Source organism: Oncorhynchus clarkii, chromosome 7, assembly GCF_045791955.1.
Source record: "Oncorhynchus clarkii lewisi isolate Uvic-CL-2024 chromosome 7, UVic_Ocla_1.0, whole genome shotgun sequence".
Taxonomy (NCBI): domain Eukaryota; kingdom Metazoa; phylum Chordata; class Actinopteri; order Salmoniformes; family Salmonidae; genus Oncorhynchus; species Oncorhynchus clarkii.
This window is the reverse complement of record NC_092153.1, coordinates 86,902,874-86,924,670: the sequence shown is the minus strand read 5'-3', so window position 1 is coordinate 86,924,670 and position 21,797 is coordinate 86,902,874. Positions and strand designations below refer to the sequence as shown.

Here is a 21,797-nt window from a genome sequence, read left to right as displayed (position 1 = left end):
TCAACCAGCTCCTCTAACTAGCCCTGTCAGTGCCTCAACCAGCTCCTCTGACTAGCCCTGTCATACTGAGTTCAGACAGATTTGACCAGCCAGGTTAACAGAGAGATGTTCAGACAGATCTGAACCAGCCAGGTTAACAGAGAGATGTTCAGACAGATCTGAACCAGCCAGGTTAACAGAGAGATGTTCAGACAGATCTGAACTAGCCAGGTTAACAGAGAGATGTTCAGACAGATCTGAACCAGCCAGGTTAACAGAGAGATGTTCAGACAGATCTGAACCAGCCAGGTTAACAGAGAGATGTTCAGACAGATCTGAACCAGCCAGGTTAACAGAGAGATGTTCAGACAGATCTGAACCAGCCAGGTTAACAGAGAGATGTTCAGACAGATCTGAGGTCCCCCTGCGTGTCCGCTGTCCTCAAGGTCCCTCAGTGTCTCCTCAAGGTCCCCCTGTGGCTCCGCTGTACTCAAGGTCCCCCTGTCCTCAAGGTCCCCCATTCCTCAAGGTCCCTCAGTGTCTCCGCTGTCCTCAAGGCCCCCCTGTCCTCAAGGTCCCCGTGCGTCTCCGCTGTCCTCAAGGTCCCTCAGACTCCTTGTCTAATTGACACAGTCCTCCTAGCTGCCTCAGTCTAATCCTGTGCCATGGACCTAGTACAGCCTGCCTCTCCCTGCCCTGTCTAACCAGCCCCTCTCTCTTTCTCCCCTGCCCTGTCTAACCAGCCCCTCTCTCTCTCTCTCCCTGCCCTGTCTAACCAGCCCCCCTCTCTCCCTGCCCTGTCTAACCAGCCCCCCTCTATCCCTGCCCTGTCTAACCAGCCCCCCTCTCTCCCTGCCCTGTCTAACCAGCCCCCCTCTCTCCCTGCCCTGTCTAACCAGCCCCCCTCTCTCCCTGTCCTGTCTAACCAGCCCCCCTCTCTCCCTGTCCTGTCTAACCAGCCCCTCTCCCTGCCCTGTCTAACCAGCCCCCCCTCTCTCCCTGCCCTTTCTAACCAGCCCCTCTCTCTCCCTGCCCTGTCTAACCAGCCCCTCTCTCTCCCTGCCCTGTCTAACCAGCCCCTCTCTCTCCCTGTCTAACCTGTGTATTGACAGTCAGTGAGGCTGCATGCTGGCTAAACGGAGCGATCCAGTGACTCATCGCAGTACAGTAGCCCGCTGGCACAAAGAGAGGCCAATACAATCCATCATTACTTTCATCACACAGTCACTGTCCCCATGACAACCAACTCACTCCTAAATCCTCAGTAGGTGGGAGCCGGTATGTCTGTATGTTGCTGTGTTCATTATGGAGTGACAGTGGTGATGGAGTACTCCCATCACAGGGATCTGGTCTAAAGTAGTGCACTACATAGGGAATAGGTCTCATTTGGGGCCGCCCTCAGCGACTAAACACAATGGGTTTGGAATGAAGCTGTTATTCTAGTGTTTACATCTCAACGACAATAAGAGTGGTTTATGTAACAGAAGAACACAAAGAGATGTTGTTCTGATAGAGAGAGGCTGCTGTTCAAACCTCCAGAGATCAGAGAGATATAACGAGAGAGAGACTGCTGTTCAAACCTCCAGAAATCAGAGAGTTATAACGAGAGAGAGAGAGGGAGAGAGAGAGGCTGCTGTTCAAACCTCCAGAGATCAGAGAGTTATAACGAGAGAGAGAGAGAGGGAGAGAGAGAGAGACTGCTGTTCAAACCTCCAGAGATCAGAGAGATATAACGAGAGAGAGAGAGAGAGAGAGAGGCTGCTGTTCAAACCTCCAGAGATCAGAGAGATATAACGAGAGAGAGAGAGGGAGAGAGAGAGACTGCTGTTCAAACCTCCAGAGATCAGAGAGATATAACGAGAGAAAGACTGCTGTTCAGACCTCCAGAGATCAGAGAGATATAACGAGAGAGAGAGAGGGAGAGAGAGAGACTGCTGTTCAAACCTCCAGAGATCAGAGAGTTATAACGAGAGAGAGAGAGAGAGAGAGGGAGAGACTGCTGTTCAAACCTCCAGAGATCAGAGAGTTATAACGAGAGAGAGAGAGAGGGAGAGAGAGAGACTGCTGTTCAAACCTCCAGAGATCAGAGAGATATAACGAGAGAGAGAGAGGGAGAGAGAGAGAGACTGCTGTTCAAACCTCCAGAGATCAGAGAGATATAACGAGAGAGAGAGAGGGAGAGAGAGAGAGACTGCTGTTCAAACCTCCAGAGATCAGAGAGTTATAACGAGAGAGAGAGAGAGAGAGAGAGAGAGAGAGAGAGAGGGAGAGAGAGAGACTGCTGTTCAAACCTCCAGAAATCAGAGAGATATAACGAGAGAGAGAGAGGGAGAGAGAGAGACTGCTGTTCAAACCTCCAGAGATCAGAGAGTTATAACGAGAGAGAGAGAGGGAGAGAGAGAGACTGCTGTTCAAACCTCCAGAGATCAGAGAGTTATAACGAGAGAGAGAGAGACTGCTGTTCAAACCTCCAGAGATCAGAGAGATATAACGAGAGAGAGAGAGGGAGAGAGAGAGAGACTGCTGTTCAAACCTCCAGAGATCAGAGAGATATAACGAGAGAGAGAGAGGGAGAGAGAGAGACTGCTGTTCAAACCTCCAGAGATCAGAGAGATATAACGAGAGAGAGACTGCTGTTCAAACCTCCAGAGATCAGAGAGTTATAACGAGAGAGAGAGAGACTGCTGTTCAAACCTCCAGAGATCAGAGAGATATAACGAGAGAGAGAGGGAGAGAGAGAGAGACTGCTGTTCAAACCTCCAGAGATCAGAGAGATATAACGAGAGAGAGAGAGGGAGAGAGAGAGACTGCTGTTCAAACCTCCAGAGATCAGAGAGATATAACGAGAGAGAGACTGCTGTTCAAACCTCCAGAGATCAGAGAGTTATAACGAGAGAGAGAGAGAGGGAGAGAGAGAGAGACTGCTGTTCAAACCTCCAGAGATCAGAGAGATATAACGAGAGAGAGAGAGAGAGAGAGGCTGCTGTTCAAACCTCCAGAGATCAGAGAGATATAACGAGAGAGAGAGAGGGAGAGAGAGAGACTGCTGTTCAAACCTCCAGAGATCAGAGAGATATAACGAGAGAGACTGCTGTTCAGACCTCCAGAGATCAGAGAGATATAACGAGAGAGAGAGAGGGAGAGAGAGAGACTGCTGTTCAAACCTCCAGAGATCAGAGAGTTATAACGAGAGAGAGAGAGAGAGAGGGAGAGACTGCTGTTCAAACCTCCAGAGATCAGAGAGTTATAACGAGAGAGAGAGAGAGGGAGAGAGAGAGACTGCTGTTCAAACCTCCAGAGATCAGAGAGATATAACGAGAGAGAGAGAGGGAGAGAGAGAGAGACTGCTGTTCAAACCTCCAGAGATCAGAGAGATATAACGAGAGAGAGAGAGGGAGAGAGAGAGAGACTGCTGTTCAAACCTCCAGAGATCAGAGAGTTATAACGAGAGAGAGAGAGAGAGAGAGAGAGAGAGAGGGAGAGAGAGAGAGAGAGACTGCTGTTCAAACCTCCAGAAATCAGAGAGATATAACGAGAGAGAGAGAGGGAGAGAGAGAGACTGCTGTTCAAACCTCCAGAGATCAGAGAGTTATAACGAGAGAGAGAGAGGGAGAGAGAGAGAGAGACTGCTGTTCAAACCTCCAGAAATCAGAGAGATATAACGAGAGAGAGAGAGGGAGAGAGAGAGACTGCTGTTCAAACCTCCAGAGATCAGAGAGTTATAACGAGAGAGAGAGAGGGAGAGAGAGAGACTGCTGTTCAAACCTCCAGAGATCAGAGAGTTATAACGAGAGAGAGAGAGACTGCTGTTCAAACCTCCAGAGATCAGAGAGATATAACGAGAGAGAGAGAGGGAGAGAGAGAGAGACTGCTGTTCAAACCTCCAGAGATCAGAGAGATATAACGAGAGAGAGAGAGGGAGAGAGAGAGACTGCTGTTCAAACCTCCAGAGATCAGAGAGATATAACGAGAGAGAGACTGCTGTTCAAACCTCCAGAGATCAGAGAGTTATAACGAGAGAGAGAGAGACTGCTGTTCAAACCTCCAGAGATCAGAGAGATATAACGAGAGAGAGAGAGGGAGAGAGAGAGAGACTGCTGTTCAAACCTCCAGAGATCAGAGAGATATAACGAGAGAGAGAGAGGGAGAGAGAGAGACTGCTGTTCAAACCTCCAGAGATCAGAGAGATATAACGAGAGAGAGACTGCTGTTCAAACCTCCAGAGATCAGAGAGTTATAACGAGAGAGAGAGAGACTGCTGTTCAAACCTCCAGAGATCAGAGAGATATAACGAGAGAGAGAGAGGGAGAGAGAGAGAGACTGCTGTTCAAACCTCCAGAGATCAGAGAGATATAACGAGAGAGAGAGAGGGAGAGAGAGAGACTGCTGTTCAAACCTCCAGAGATCAGAGAGATATAACGAGAGAGAGAGAGGGAGAGAGAGAGACTGCTGTTCAAACCTCCAGAGATCAGAGAGTTATAACGAGAGAGAGAGAGGGAGAGAGAGAGAGACTGCTGTTCAAACCTCCAGAGATCAGAGAGTTATAACGAGAGAGAGAGAGGGAGAGAGAGAGACTGCTGTTCAAACCTCCAGAGATCAGAGAGATATAACGAGAGAGAGACTGCTGTTCAAACCTCCAGAGATCAGAGAGTTATAACGAGAGAGAGAGAGGGAGAGAGAGAGACTGCTGTTCAAACCTCCAGAGATCAGAGAGTTATAACGAGAGAGAGAGAGGGAGAGAGAGAGACTGCTGTTCAAACCTCCAGAGATCAGAGAGATATAACGAGAGAGAGAGAGGGAGAGAGAGAGACTGCTGTTCAAACCTCCAGAGATCAGAGAGATATAACGAGAGAGAGAGAGGGAGAGAGAGAGACTGCTGTTCAAACCTCCAGAGATCAGAGAGATATAACGAGAGAGAGAGAGAGAGACTGCTGTTCAAACCTCCAGAGATCAGAGAGATATAACGAGAGAGAGACTGCTGTTCAAACCTCCAGAGATCAGAGAGATATAACGAGAGAGAGACTGCTGTTCAAACCTCCAGAGATCAGAGAGATATAACGAGAGAGAGAGAGGGAGAGAGAGAGACTGCTGTTCAAACCTCCAGAGATCAGAGAGATATAACGAGAGAGAGAGAGGGAGAGAGAGAGACTGCTGTTCAAACCTCCAGAGATCAGAGAGATATAACGAGAGAGAGAGGGAGAGAGAGAGACTGCTGTTCAAACCTCCAGAGATCAGAGAGATATAACGAGAGAGAGACTGCTGTTCAAACCTCCAGAGATCAGAGAGTTATAACGAGAGAGAGAGAGGGAGAGAGAGAGACTGCTGTTCAAACCTCCAGAGATCAGAGAGTTATAACGAGAGAGAGAGAGGGAGAGAGAGAGGCTGCTGTTCAAACCTCCAGAGATCAGAGAGATATAACGAGAGAGAGAGAGAGAGGGAGAGAGAGAGACTGCTGTTCAAACCTCCAGAGATCAGAGAGATATAACGAGAGAGAGAGAGGGAGAGAGAGAGAGACTGCTGTTCAAACCTCCAGAGATCAGAGAGTTATAACGAGAGAGAGAGAGAGAGAGAGAGAGAGAGAGAGGAGAGAGAGAGAGAGACTGCTGTTCAAACCTCCAGAAATCAGAGAGATATAACGAGAGAGAGAGAGGGAGAGAGAGAGACTGCTGTTCAAACCTCCAGAGATCAGAGAGTTATAACGAGAGAGAGAGAGGGAGAGAGAGAGAGAGACTGCTGTTCAAACCTCCAGAAATCAGAGAGATATAACGAGAGAGAGAGAGGGAGAGAGAGAGAGACTGCTGTTCAAACCTCCAGAGATCAGAGAGTTATAACGAGAGAGAGAGAGGGAGAGAGAGAGACTGCTGTTCAAACCTCCAGAGATCAGAGAGTTATAACGAGAGAGAGAGAGACTGCTGTTCAAACCTCCAGAGATCAGAGAGATATAACGAGAGAGAGAGAGGGAGAGAGAGAGAGACTGCTGTTCAAACCTCCAGAGATCAGAGAGATATAACGAGAGAGAGAGAGGGAGAGAGAGAGACTGCTGTTCAAACCTCCAGAGATCAGAGAGATATAACGAGAGAGAGACTGCTGTTCAAACCTCCAGAGATCAGAGAGTTATAACGAGAGAGAGAGAGACTGCTGTTCAAACCTCCAGAGATCAGAGAGATATAACGAGAGAGAGAGAGGGAGAGAGAGAGAGACTGCTGTTCAAACCTCCAGAGATCAGAGAGATATAACGAGAGAGAGAGAGGGAGAGAGAGAGACTGCTGTTCAAACCTCCAGAGATCAGAGAGATATAACGAGAGAGAGAGAGGGAGAGAGAGAGACTGCTGTTCAAACCTCCAGAGATCAGAGAGTTATAACGAGAGAGAGAGAGGGAGAGAGAGAGACTGCTGTTCAAACCTCCAGAGATCAGAGAGTTATAACGAGAGAGAGAGAGGGAGAGAGAGAGACTGCTGTTCAAACCTCCAGAGATCAGAGAGATATAACGAGAGAGAGACTGCTGTTCAAACCTCCAGAGATCAGAGAGTTATAACGAGAGAGAGAGAGGGAGAGAGAGAGACTGCTGTTCAAACCTCCAGAGATCAGAGAGTTATAACGAGAGAGAGAGAGGGAGAGAGAGAGACTGCTGTTCAAACCTCCAGAGATCAGAGAGATATAACGAGAGAGAGAGAGGGAGAGAGAGAGACTGCTGTTCAAACCTCCAGAGATCAGAGAGATATAACGAGAGAGAGAGAGGGAGAGAGAGAGACTGCTGTTCAAACCTCCAGAGATCAGAGAGATATAACGAGAGAGAGAGAGAGAGAGAGAGACTGCTGTTCAAACCTCCAGAGATCAGAGAGATATAACGAGAGAGAGACTGCTGTTCAAACCTCCAGAGATCAGAGAGATATAACGAGAGAGAGACTGCTGTTCAAACCTCCAGAGATCAGAGAGATATAACGAGAGAGAGAGAGGGAGAGAGAGAGAGAGAGACTGCTGTTCAAACCTCCAGAGATCAGAGAGATATAACGAGAGAGAGAGAGGGAGAGAGAGAGACTGCTGTTCAAACCTCCAGAGATCAGAGAGATATAACGAGAGAGAGAGGGAGAGAGAGAGACTGCTGTTCAAACCTCCAGAGATCAGAGAGATATAACGAGAGAGAGACTGCTGTTCAAACCTCCAGAGATCAGAGAGTTATAACGAGAGAGAGAGAGGGAGAGAGAGAGACTGCTGTTCAAACCTCCAGAGATCAGAGAGTTATAACGAGAGAGAGAGAGGGAGAGAGAGAGGCTGCTGTTCAAACCTCCAGAGATCAGAGAGATATAACGAGAGAGAGAGAGAGAGAGGAGAGAGAGAGACTGCTGTTCAAACCTCCAGAGATCAGAGAGATATAACGAGAGAGAGAGAGGGAGAGAGAGAGAGACTGCTGTTCAAACCTCCAGAGATCAGAGAGTTATAACGAGAGAGAGAGAGAGAGAGAGAGAGAGAGAGAGAGAGATCAGAGAGATATAACGAGAGAGAGAGAGAGAGGAGAGAGAGAGAGCTGCTGTTCAAACCTCCAGAAATCAGAGAGATATAACGAGAGAGAGAGAGGGAGAGAGAGAGACTGCTGTTCAAACCTCCAGAGATCAGAGAGTTATAACGAGAGAGAGAGAGGGAGAGAGAGAGAGAGACTGCTGTTCAAACCTCCAGAAATCAGAGAGATATAACGAGAGAGAGAGAGGGAGAGAGAGAGACTGCTGTTCAAACCTCCAGAGATCAGAGAGTTATAACGAGAGAGCGAGAGGGAGAGAGAGAGACTGCTGTTCAAACCTCCAGAGATCAGAGAGTTATAACGAGAGAGAGAGAGACTGCTGTTCAAACCTCCAGAGATCAGAGAGATATAACGAGAGAGAGAGAGGGAGAGAGAGAGAGACTGCTGTTCAAACCTCCAGAGATCAGAGAGATATAACGAGAGAGAGAGAGGGAGAGAGAGAGACTGCTGTTCAAACCTCCAGAGATCAGAGAGATATAACGAGAGAGAGACTGCTGTTCAAACCTCCAGAGATCAGAGAGTTATAACGAGAGAGAGAGAGACTGCTGTTCAAACCTCCAGAGATCAGAGAGATATAACGAGAGAGAGAGAGGGAGAGAGAGAGAGACTGCTGTTCAAACCTCCAGAGATCAGAGAGATATAACGAGAGAGAGAGAGGGAGAGAGAGAGACTGCTGTTCAAACCTCCAGAGATCAGAGAGATATAACGAGAGAGAGACTGCTGTTCAAACCTCCAGAGATCAGAGAGTTATAACGAGAGAGAGAGAGAGAGAGAGAGACTGCTGTTCAAACCTCCAGAGATCAGAGAGATATAACGAGAGAGAGAGAGGGAGAGAGAGAGAGACTGCTGTTCAAACCTCCAGAGATCAGAGAGATATAACGAGAGAGAGAGAGGGAGAGAGAGAGAGACTGCTGTTCAAACCTCCAGAGATCAGAGAGATATAACGAGAGAGAGAGAGGGAGAGAGAGAGACTGCTGTTCAAACCTCCAGAGATCAGAGAGATATAACGAGAGAGAGAGAGGGAGAGAGAGAGACTGCTGTTCAAACCTCCAGAGATCAGAGAGTTATAACGAGAGAGAGAGAGGGAGAGAGAGAGACTGCTGTTCAAACCTCCAGAGATCAGAGAGATATAACGAGAGAGAGACTGCTGTTCAAACCTCCAGAGATCAGAGAGTTATAACGAGAGAGAGAGAGGGAGAGAGAGAGACTGCTGTTCAAACCTCCAGAGATCAGAGAGTTATAACGAGAGAGAGAGAGGGAGAGAGAGAGACTGCTGTTCAAACCTCCAGAGATCAGAGAGATATAACGAGAGAGAGAGAGGGAGAGAGAGAGACTGCTGTTCAAACCTCCAGAGATCAGAGAGATATAACGAGAGAGAGAGAGGGAGAGAGAGAGACTGCTGTTCAAACCTCCAGAGATCAGAGAGATATAACGAGAGAGAGAGAGAGAGAGAGATATAACTGCTGTTCAAACCTCCAGAGATCAGAGAGATATAACGAGAGAGAGACTGCTGTTCAAACCTCCAGAGATCAGAGAGATATAACGAGAGAGAGACTGCTGTTCAAACCTCCAGAGATCAGAGAGATATAACGAGAGAGAGAGAGGGAGAGAGAGAGACTGCTGTTCAAACCTCCAGAGATCAGAGAGATATAACGAGAGAGAGAGAGGGAGAGAGAGAGACTGCTGTTCAAACCTCCAGAGATCAGAGAGATATAACGAGAGAGAGAGAGGGAGAGAGAGAGACTGCTGTTCAAACCTCCAGAGATCAGAGAGTTATAACGAGAGAGAGAGAGACTGCTGTTCAAACCTCCAGAGATCAGAGAGATATAACGAGAGAGAGAGAGGGAGAGAGAGAGAGACTGCTGTTCAAACCTCCAGAGATCAGAGAGATATAACGAGAGAGAGAGCTGTTCAAACCTCCAGGATCAGAGAGAGAGAGAGAGAGAGGGAGAGAGAGAGAGACTGCTGTTCAAACCTCCAGAGATCAGAGAGATATAACGAGAGAGAGAGAGGGAGAGAGAGAGACTGCTGTTCAAACCTCCAGAGATCAGAGAGATATAACGAGAGAGAGAGAGAGAGAGAGAGACTGCTGTTCAAACCTCCAGAGATCAGAGAGTTATAACGAGAGAGAGAGAGAGAGAGAGACTGCTGTTCAAACCTCCAGAGATCAGAGAGATATAACGAGAGAGAGAGAGGGAGAGAGAGAGAGACTGCTGTTCAAACCTCCAGAGATCAGAGAGATATAACGAGAGAGAGAGAGGGAGAGAGAGAGACTGCTGTTCAAACCTCCAGAGATCAGAGAGATATAACGAGAGAGAGAGAGGGAGAGAGAGAGACTGCTGTTCAAACCTCCAGAGATCAGAGAGTTATAACGAGAGAGAGAGAGAGAGAGAGAGACTGCTGTTCAAACCTCCAGAGATCAGAGAGATATAACGAGAGAGAGAGAGGGAGAGAGAGAGAGACTGCTGTTCAAACCTCCAGAGATCAGAGAGATATAACGAGAGAGAGAGAGAGGAGAGAGAGAGACTGCTGTTCAAACCTCCAGAGATCAGAGAGATATAACGAGAGAGAGAGAGGGAGAGAGAGAGACTGCTGTTCAAACCTCCAGAGATCAGAGAGTTATAACGAGAGAGAGAGAGGGAGAGAGAGAGACTGCTGTTCAAACCTCCAGAGATCAGAGAGTTATAACGAGAGAGAGAGAGAGAGAGAGAGAGAGACTGCTGTTCAAACCTCCAGAGATCAGAGAGATATAACGAGAGAGAGACTGCTGTTCAAACCTCCAGAGATCAGAGAGTTATAACGAGAGAGAGAGAGGGAGAGAGAGAGACTGCTGTTCAAACCTCCAGAGATCAGAGAGATATAACGAGAGAGAGAGAGGGAGAGAGAGAGACTGCTGTTCAAACCTCCAGAGATCAGAGAGATATAACGAGAGAGAGAGAGGTAGAGAGAGAGACTGCTGTACAAACCTCCAGAGATCAGAGAGATATAACGAGAGAGAGAGAGGGAGAGAGAGAGACTGCTGTTCAAACCTCCAGAGATCAGAGAGATATAACGAGAGAGAGAGAGAGAGAGAGACTGCTGTTCAAACCTCCAGAGATCAGAGAGATATAACGAGAGAGAGACTGCTGTTCAAACCTCCAGAGATCAGAGAGATATAACGAGAGAGAGACTGCTGTTCAAACCTCCAGAGATCAGAGAGATATAACGAGAGAGAGAGAGGGAGAGAGAGAGACTGCTGTTCAAACCTCCAGAGATCAGAGAGATATAACGAGAGAGAGAGAGGGAGAGAGAGAGACTGCTGTTCAAACCTCCAGAGATCAGAGAGATATAACGAGAGAGAGAGGGAGAGAGAGAGACTGCTGTTCAAACCTCCAGAGATCAGAGAGATATAACGAGAGAGAGACTGCTGTTCAAACCTCCAGAGATCAGAGAGTTATAACGAGAGAGAGAGAGGGAGAGAGAGAGACTGCTGTTCAAACCTCCAGAGATCAGAGAGTTATAACGAGAGAGAGAGAGGGAGAGAGAGAGGCTGCTGTTCAAACCTCCAGAGATCAGAGAGATATAACGAGAGAGAGAGAGAGAGGGAGAGAGAGAGACTGCTGTTCAAACCTCCAGAGATCAGAGAGATATAACGAGAGAGAGAGAGGGAGAGAGAGAGAGACTGCTGTTCAAACCTCCAGAGATCAGAGAGTTATAACGAGAGAGAGAGAGAGAGAGAGAGAGAGAGAGAGAGGGAGAGAGAGAGAGAGACTGCTGTTCAAACCTCCAGAAATCAGAGAGATATAACGAGAGAGAGAGAGGGAGAGAGAGAGACTGCTGTTCAAACCTCCAGAGATCAGAGAGTTATAACGAGAGAGAGAGAGGGAGAGAGAGAGAGAGACTGCTGTTCAAACCTCCAGAAATCAGAGAGATATAACGAGAGAGAGAGAGGGAGAGAGAGAGACTGCTGTTCAAACCTCCAGAGATCAGAGAGTTATAACGAGAGAGCGAGAGGGAGAGAGAGAGACTGCTGTTCAAACCTCCAGAGATCAGAGAGTTATAACGAGAGAGAGAGAGACTGCTGTTCAAACCTCCAGAGATCAGAGAGATATAACGAGAGAGAGAGAGGGAGAGAGAGAGAGACTGCTGTTCAAACCTCCAGAGATCAGAGAGATATAACGAGAGAGAGAGAGGGAGAGAGAGAGACTGCTGTTCAAACCTCCAGAGATCAGAGAGATATAACGAGAGAGAGACTGCTGTTCAAACCTCCAGAGATCAGAGAGTTATAACGAGAGAGAGAGAGACTGCTGTTCAAACCTCCAGAGATCAGAGAGATATAACGAGAGAGAGAGAGGGAGAGAGAGAGAGACTGCTGTTCAAACCTCCAGAGATCAGAGAGATATAACGAGAGAGAGAGAGGGAGAGAGAGAGACTGCTGTTCAAACCTCCAGAGATCAGAGAGATATAACGAGAGAGAGACTGCTGTTCAAACCTCCAGAGATCAGAGAGTTATAACGAGAGAGAGAGAGACTGCTGTTCAAACCTCCAGAGATCAGAGAGATATAACGAGAGAGAGAGAGGGAGAGAGAGAGAGACTGCTGTTCAAACCTCCAGAGATCAGAGAGATATAACGAGAGAGAGAGAGGGAGAGAGAGAGACTGCTGTTCAAACCTCCAGAGATCAGAGAGATATAACGAGAGAGAGAGAGGGAGAGAGAGAGACTGCTGTTCAAACCTCCAGAGATCAGAGAGTTATAACGAGAGAGAGAGAGGGAGAGAGAGAGACTGCTGTTCAAACCTCCAGAGATCAGAGAGTTATAACGAGAGAGAGAGAGGGAGAGAGAGAGACTGCTGTTCAAACCTCCAGAGATCAGAGAGATATAACGAGAGAGAGACTGCTGTTCAAACCTCCAGAGATCAGAGAGTTATAACGAGAGAGAGAGAGGGAGAGAGAGAGACTGCTGTTCAAACCTCCAGAGATCAGAGAGTTATAACGAGAGAGAGAGAGGGAGAGAGAGAGACTGCTGTTCAAACCTCCAGAGATCAGAGAGATATAACGAGAGAGAGAGAGGGAGAGAGAGAGACTGCTGTTCAAACCTCCAGAGATCAGAGAGATATAACGAGAGAGAGAGAGGGAGAGAGAGAGACTGCTGTTCAAACCTCCAGAGATCAGAGAGATATAACGAGAGAGAGAGAGAGAGACTGCTGTTCAAACCTCCAGAGATCAGAGAGATATAACGAGAGAGAGACTGCTGTTCAAACCTCCAGAGATCAGAGAGATATAACGAGAGAGAGACTGCTGTTCAAACCTCCAGAGATCAGAGAGATATAACGAGAGAGAGAGAGGGAGAGAGAGAGACTGCTGTTCAAACCTCCAGAGATCAGAGAGATATAACGAGAGAGAGAGAGGGAGAGAGAGAGGCTGCTGTTCAAACCTCCAGAGATCAGAGAGTTATAACGAGAGAGAGAGAGGGAGAGAGAGAGACTGCTGTTCAAACCTCCAGAGATCAGAGAGATATAACGAGAGAGACTGCTGTTCAAACCTCCAGAGATCAGAGAGTTATAACGAGAGAGAGAGAGAGAGAGAGAGGGAGAGACTGCTGTTCAAACCTCCAGAGATCAGAGAGTTATAACGAGAGAGAGAGAGGGAGAGAGAGAGACTGCTGTTCAAACCTCCAGAGATCAGAGAGTTATAACGAGAGAGAGAGAGGGAGAGAGAGAGACTGCTGTTCAAACCTCCAGAGATCAGAGAGATATAACGAGAGAGACTGCTGTTCAAACCTCCAGAGATCAGCATCATGCTGTGGGGATGTTTTTCAGTGGCAAGGATTGGTCAGGATTTAGGAAAAGATGAACAAAGCAAAGTACAGAGAGATCCTTGATGAAAACCTGCTCCAGAGCTCTCAGGACCTCAGACTGGGGCGAAGGTTCACCTTCCAACAGCACAACGACCCTAAGCACACAGCCAAGACAATGCAGGAGTGGCTTCAGGGACAAATCTCTGAATGTCCTTGAGGGGCCCAGCCAAAGCCCGGACATAGAGAGAAGAACAGGATTAACTAGTCAAATGCAGATGTTTTATTTCACCTTTATTTAACCAGGTAGGCTAGTTGAGAACACCTTTATTTAACCAGGTAGGCTAGTTGAGAACACCTTTATTTAACCAGGTAGACTAGTTGAGAACACCTTTATTTAACCAGGTAGGCTAGTTGAGAACACCTTTATTTAACCAGGTAGGCTAGTTGAGAACACCTTTATTTAACCAGGTAGGCTAGTTGAGAACACCTTTATTTAACCAGGTAGGCTAGTTGAGAACACCTTTATTTAACCAGGTAGGCTAGTTGAGAACACCTTTATTTAACCAGGTAGGCTAGTTGAGAACACCTTTATTTAACCAGGTAGGCCAGTTGAGAACAAGTTCTAATTTACAACTGCAACCTGGCCAAGATAAAGCAAAGCAGTGCAACAAACAACAACACAGAGTTACACATGGAATAATCAAACATACAGTCAATAACACAATAGGGGAAAAAAGTCTATATACATTGTGTGCAAATGGCGTGAGGTGGTAAGGCAATAAATGGGCCATAGTAGCAAACTAATTACAATTTAGCAAATTAACACTGGAGTGATAAATGACCAGATGAACATGCGCAGGTAGAGAAACTGGTGTGCAAAAGAGCAGAAAAGTAAATAAATAAAAACAGTATGGGGATGAGGTAGGTGGATTGGATTGGCTATTTACCGATAGACTATGTACAGCTGCAGCGATCGGTTAGCTGCTCAGATAGCTGATGTTTAAAGTTAGTGAGAGAAATCTAAGTCTCCAGCTTCAGCGATTTTTGCAATTCGTTCCAGTCGTTGGCAGCAGAGAACTGGAAGGAAAGGCAGCCAAATGAGGTGTTGGCTTTAGGGATGATCAGTGAGATATACCTGCTGGAGCGTGTGCTATGGGTGGGTGTTGCTATGGTGACCAGTGAGCTGAGATAAGGCGGAGCTTTACCTAGCAAAGACTTATAGATGACCTGGAGCCAGTGGGTTTGGCGACGAATATGTAGTGAGGGCCAGCCAACGAGAGCATACAGGTCACAGTGGTGGGTAGTATATGGGGCTTTGGTGACAAAACGGATTGCACTGTTATAGACTGCATCCAGTTTGCTGAGTAGAGTGTTGGAGGCTATTTTGTAAATGACATCGCCAAAGTCAAGGATCAGTAGGATGGTCAGTTTTACGAGGATATGTTTAGGAGCATGAGTGAAGGATGCTTTGCTGTGAAATAGGAAGCCTATTCTAGATTTAATTTTGGATTGGAGATGCTTGATGTGAGTTTGTAAGGAGAGATTACAGTCTAGCCAGACACCTAGGTATTTGTAGTTGTCCACATATTCTAAGTCAGAAACCGTCCAGAGTAGTGATGCTAGGTAGTGTGCCAAGCTTGTAGTGTCACACCCAAGAAGCCTCGAGGCTGTAATCGCTGCCAAAGGTTCTTCAACAAAGTACAGAGTAAAGGATCTGAATACTGATGGAAATGTAATATTACAGTTTTTTTAGTTTTTATACATTTGCAAAAATGTCTAGAGAACTGTTTCTGCTTTGTCATTCTGGGGTATTGTGATGTCATTCTGGGGTATTGTGATGTCATTCTGGGGTATTGTGATGTCATTCTGGGGTATTGTGATGTCATTCTGGGGTATTGTGATGTCATTCTGGGGTATTGTGTGTAGATTGATGAGGGTAAAAATAATAATGTAATCCATTTTAGAATGAGGCTGTAACATAACAACATGTGGAAAACGTCAAGGGGTCTGGATACTTTCCAAATGTACTACAAACACCGAGGACTTTGGATTGATATGGATTTGACCTTTAAAAAAACATATATACTGAAGAAAAATCTAAACGCAACAATTTCAAAGATTTTGCTGAGTTACAGTTCATATAAGGAAATCAGTCAATTGAAATAAATTAATTAGGCCCTAAATCTATGGATTTCACATGATTGGAATGGCCTGGGAGGGCATAGGCTGGGGAGCCAGGCTCAGCCAATCAGACAATTTCCCACAATAGGGAAATACTCCTGTTTAATCAGCTTCTTGATAAACCACACGTGTCAGGTGGATGGATTATCTTGACAAAGGATTAAATACTAGCAGGGATGTAAACGTTTCGGTTAAAGGTGTCTTTTTCTACAGAAACAGATTGTACCTTTCAACAATATGAAGCACATTATTCAATCAACCTTTCACCTGTTCTCTATAATGGGGATATTATTAATCAAAGTGCAGCTGCTACTAAAACTCTTAAACCTTTGGATGCCATCTACCATAGTGCCCTTCCTTTTGTTACAGGTGACAGTGTTGATACTCATCACTGCATCCTGTATCTATAGGTTGGCTGGACCTCACTAAAGACCCGTAGATCTCTACATTCATAAACGTCCATCTTTTCTAACTTTGATGTTGAATTGCCTAACCCGTTCACAGAATTGGTTAACCCTTGAGATTCCTAGGGTTTCCTCTCCACCCAGGTAAATATGTGTTTAATGCACCGTATTGCAGGAACAATAGGCAAAAATACACCACTGGTCATAACTTTTAGGACACCTACTCATTCAAGGGTTTTTCTTAATTTGTTTTAATATTTTCTACATTGTAGAATACTATTGAAGACATCAAAACTATGAAATAACACATGGAGTAACAAACAAAAAAAGTGTACACGATAGACACATTACTACTGTAGAACAGTAACACCTACCTGTGTTCATGCTGTTGCCTGTGTTGAGGTCCCCAGAGGAAGAGTAGGGCACATCAGTCAGCAGGCTAACACCAGCCGCCATGGCACACTCTGGAAGGACAGAGGTAACATGCTGTAACAGAGACAGGTAACACTAACAAACAGAAACACACACACAGGTGAGGCTGAGACAGAGGGACAGGTAACACTAACAAACAGAAACACACACAGGTGAGGCTGAGACAGAGGGACAGGTAACACTAACAAACAGAAACACACACAGGTGAGGCTGAGACAGAGGGACAGGTAACACTAACAAACAGAAACACACACAGGTGAGGCTGAGACAGAGAGACAGGTAACACTAACAAACAGAAACACACACAGGTGAGGCTGAGACAGAGAGACAGGTAACACTAACAAACAGAAACACACACAGGTGAGGCTGAGACAGAGAGACAGGTAACACTAACAAACAGAAACACACACAGGTGAGGCTGAGACAGAGAGACAGGTAACACTAACAAACAGAAACACACACAGGTGAGGCTGAGACAGAGAGACAGGTAACACTAACAAACAGAAACACACACAGGTGAGGCTGAGACAGAGAGACAGGTAACACTAACAAACAGAAACACACACAGGTGAGGCTGAGACAGAGAGACAGGTAACACTAACAAACAGAAACACACACAGGTGAGGCTGAGACAGAGAGACAGGTAACACTAACAAACAGAAACACACACAGGTGAGGCTGAGACAGAGAGACAGGTAACACTAACAAACAGAAACACACACAGGTGAGGCTGAGACAGAGAGACAGGTAACACTAACAAACAGAAACACACACAGGTGAGGCTGAGACAGAGAGACAGGTAACACTAACAAACAGAAACACACACAGGTGAGGCTGAGACAGAGAGACAGGTAACACTAACAAACAGAAACACACACAGGTGAGGCTGAGACAGAGAGACAGGTAACACTAACAAACAGAAACACACACAGGTGAGGCTGAGACAGAGAGACAGGTAACACTAACAAACAGAAACACACACAGGTGAGGCTGAGACAGAGACAGGTAACACTAATAAACAGAAACACACACAGGTGAGTCTGAGACAGAGAGACAGGTAACACTAACAAACAGAAACACACACAGGTGAGGCTGAGACAGAGAGACAGGTAACACTAACAAACAGAAACACACACAGGTGAGGCTGAGACAGAGAGACAGGTAACACTAACAAACAGAAACACACACAGGTGAGTCTGAGACAGAGAGACAGGTAACACTAACAAACAGAAACACACACAGGTGAGGCTGAGACAGAGGGACAGGTAACACTAACAAACAGAAACACACACAGGTGAGTCTAAGACAGAGAGACCCCAGGACAGCAGCACAATTAGACCCAACCAAATCATGAGAAAACAAAAAGATAATTAAATACAACCCATATTTATGCTTATTTATTTTATCTTGTGTCCTTTAACGATTTGTACATTGTTAAAACACTGTATATATATATATATAATATGACATTTGTAATGTCTTTATTGTTTTGAAACTTCTGTATGTGTAATGTTTACTGTTCATTTTTATTGTTTATTTCACTTTATATATTCACTTTTGTATATTATCTACCTCGCTTGCTTTAGCAATGTTAACACATGTTTCCCATGCCAATAAAGCCCTTGAATTGAGACAGAGCCTGAGGCAGAGAGACAGCGAGCGAGACAGACAGGCACACAAACACCCTATATAATCCAACCCAGATCAGGACCCCCACCCCTGCAGCAAGGACCTCAAAATGACAGCCACCCAAATGCCCAGGTTGTGAAAACAGGCCCAACTCCAAAACCCACCCAAGCCCCATCCATCGACCTAAGAGGTATTCACCAGACGCTCAGCATAACGTTGCACAGTTTACCGAAACATATATATATTTTTTTATTTATTTACGGTTTGATACTAGAATTTTTGGTACTTCATTCAAATGTGTCCCAGGTGATCGAGAGGACCAACTCTGTATCTGCCCCTTTATAGCACGAAGAGCAAAGAGCCTGCTCCACTTCCTGATTCATTCCTAGAGCCGTCTGTACACTTCCCGATTCATTCCTAGAGCCGTCTGTCCACTTCCTGATTCATTCCTAGAGCCGTCTGTCCACTTCCTGATTCATTACTAGAGCCGTCTGTCCACTTCCTGATTCATTACTAGAGCCGTCTGTCCACTTCCTGATTTATTACTAGAGCAGTCTGTCCACTTCCTGATTCATTACTAGAGCTGTCTGGCTGTGTTGTTAGCTCCCTACTCATCATGTTACATAGCTCCACTTCCTGATTCATTACTAGAGCCGTCTGTCCACTTCCTGATTCATTACTAGAGCCGTCTGTCCACTTCCTGATTCATTACTAGAGCAGTCTGTCCACTTCCTGATTCATTACTAGAGCAGTCTGTCCACTTCCTGATTCATTACTAGAGCTGTCTGTTCACTTCCTGATTCGTTACTAGAGCTGTCTGGCTGTGTTGTTAGCTCCCTACTCATCATGTCACACAGCTCCACTTCCCGATTCATTACTAGAGCCGTCTGTCCACTTCCCGATTCATTACTAGAGCCGTCTGTCCACTTCCCGATTCATTACTAGAGCCGTCTGTCCACTTCCCGATTCATTACTAGAGCCGTCTGTCCACTTCCCGATTCATTACTAGAGCCGTCTGTCCACTTCCTGATTCATTACTAGAGCCGTCTGTCCACTTCCTGATTCATTACTAGAGCCGTCTGTCCACTTCCTGATTCATTACTAGAGCCGTCTGTCCACTTCCTGATTCATTACTAGAGCCGTCTGTCCACTTCCTGATTCATTACTAGAGCCGTCTGTCCACTTCCTGATTCATTACTAGAGCCGTCTGTCCACTTCCTGATTCATTACTAGAGCCGTCTGTCCACTTCCTGATTCATTACTAGAGCCGTCTGTCCACTTCCTGATTCATTACTAGAGCCGTCTGTCCACTTCCTGATTCATTACTAGAGCCGTCTGTCCACTTCCTGATTCATTACTAGAGCCGTCTGTCCACTTCCTGATTCATTACTAGAGCCGTCTGCCCACTTCCTGATTCATTACTAGAGCCGTCTGTCCACTTCCTGATTCATTACTAGAGCCGTCTGTCCACTTCCTGATTCATTACTAGAGCCGTCTGTCCACTTCCTGATTCATTACTAGAGCTGTCTGGCTGTGTTGTTAGCTCCCTACTCGTCATGTTACACAGCTCCATTTCCTGATTCATTACTAGAGCTGTCTGGCTGTGTTGTTAGCTTCCTACTCATTATGTTACACAGCTCCAGGGATCTATCAGCACCCACTTAACACAGCTCTGGTCCTAGGCAGACTTCCTCCATGAGGAGGGATCTATCAGCACCCATTTAACACAGCTCTGCTCCTAAGCAGACTTTCTCCATGAGGAGGGATCTATCAGCACCCATTTAACACAGCTCTGCTCCTAGGTAGACTTCCTCCATGAGGAGGGGTCTATCAGCAACCATTTAACACAGCTCTGGTCCTAGGCAGACTTCCTCCATGAGGAGGGATCTATCAGCACCCATTTAACACAGCTCTGCTCCTAGGCAGACTTCCTCCATGAGGAGGGATCTATCAGCACCCATTTAACACAGCTCTGCTCCTAAGCAGACTTTCTCCATGAGGAGGGATCTATCAGCACCCATTTAACACAGCTCTGCTCCTAGGTAGACTTCCTCCATGAGGAGGGGTCTATCAGCAACCATTTAACACAGCTCTGGTCCTAGGCAGACTTCCTCCATGAGGAGGGATCTATCAGCACCCATTTAACACAGCTCTGCTCCTAGGCAGACTTCCTCCATGAGGAGGGATCTATCAGCACCCATTTAACACAGCTCTGGTCCTAGGCAGACTTTCTCCATGAGGAGGGGTCTAAGATTCCTATGAAACAAAACAAGAAACACTTTGAAAAAAGCAGAATGATTCTAAGCCTAACTCATACTTCACTTTTTACTATTTTTATCCTCCAATGTAATGTCCTACAAAAAATATATATATATTATTTCACCTTTATTTAACCAGGTAGCTTGACAGATACAACGACACAGAGTTACACATGGAATAAACAATAAACAAGCCAATAACACAATAAAGTCAATGACACAGTAGAAAAAAGAAAGTCTATATACAGTGTGTGCAAAAGGCATGAGGAGGTAGGCAATAAATAGGCCATAGGAGCGAATAGTTACAATGTAGCAAATTAACACTGGAGTGATAAATGAGCAAATGATGATGTGCAAGTAGAGATACTGGTGTGCAAAAGAGCAGAAAAGTAAATAACATAAAAACAGTATGGGGATGAGATAGGTAAAAATGGGTGGACTATTTAAAGATGGACAATGTACAGCTGCAGCGATCGGTTAGCTGCTCAGATAGCTGATGTTTAAATATGTTAGACTCCGCCTGAATCCACTAGCCAGGGAGGGAGGATAGAACCAGCTGGGTTAGACTCCCCCTGAATCCACTAGCCAGGGAGGGAGGATAGAACCAGCTGGGTTAGACTCCGCCTGAATCCACTAGCCAGGGAGGGAGAATAGAACCAGCTGGGTTAGACTCCGCCTGAATCCACTAGCCAGGGAGGGAGGATAGAACCAGCTGGGTTAGACTCCGCCTGAATCCACTAGCCAGGGAGGGAGGATAGAACCAGCTGGGTTAGACTCCGCCTGAATCCACTAGCCAGGGAGGGAGGATAGAACCAGCTGAGTTAGACTCCGCCTGAATCCACTAGCCAGGGAGGGAGGATAGAACCAGCTGGGTTAGACTCCGCCTGAATCCACTAGCCAGGGAGGGAGGATAGAACCAGCTGGGTTAGACTCCGCCTGAATCCACTAGCCAGGGAGGGAGGATAGAACCAGCTGGGTTAGACTCCCCCTGAATCCACTAGCCAGGGAGGGAGGATAGAACCAGCTGGGTTAGACTCCGCCTGAATCCACTAGCCAGGGAGGGAGGATAGAACCAGCTGGGTTAGACTCAGCCTGAATCCACTAGCCAGGGAGGGAGGATAGAACCAGCTGGGTTAGACTCAGCCTGAATCCACTAGCCAGGGAGGGAGGATAGAACCAGCTGGGTTAGACTCAGCCTGAATCCACTAGACAGGGAGGGAGTAAACATAAGCTATAATAACATTTTCAAATATTAAAATGTGGTCAAGGGACAAAAAAGCTAGCATGTTTTTCTGTGTGCGAGTCCATTGTGGAGGGAAGCTAGCATGATCTTGCTGTGTGCTAGTCCATTGTGGAGGGAAGCTAGCATGTTCTTGCTGTGTGCTAGTCCATTGTGGAGGGAAGCTAGCATGTTCTTGCTGTGTGCTAGTCCATTGTGGAGGGAAGCTAGCATGTTCTTTCTGTGTGCTAGTCCATTGTGGAGGGAAGCTAGCATGTTCTTTCTGTGTGCTAGTCCATTGTGGAGGGAAGCTAGCATGTTCTTGCTGTGTGCTAGTCCATTGTGGAGGGAAGCTAGCATGTTCTTTCTGTGTGCTAGTCCATTGTGGAGGGAAGCTAGCATG

The 21,797-nt window shown here is 46.4% G+C and overlaps 1 protein-coding gene across 1 annotated transcript in view; it reads right to left on the bottom strand.

The window, feature by feature from the left end:
• LOC139413952 (protein tyrosine phosphatase domain containing 1a) overlaps positions 1 to 21,797 on the bottom strand; it is a 93,824-nt gene that overhangs the window by 60,494 nt on the left and 11,533 nt on the right. The window contains exon 2 of the mRNA XM_071161842.1: positions 16,231 to 16,320. Coding sequence (XP_071017943.1) covers positions 16,231 to 16,312 — 82 coding nt within the window. The 5' untranslated portion in view covers positions 16,313 to 16,320. The remainder of the gene's footprint in view (positions 1 to 16,230; positions 16,321 to 21,797) is intronic.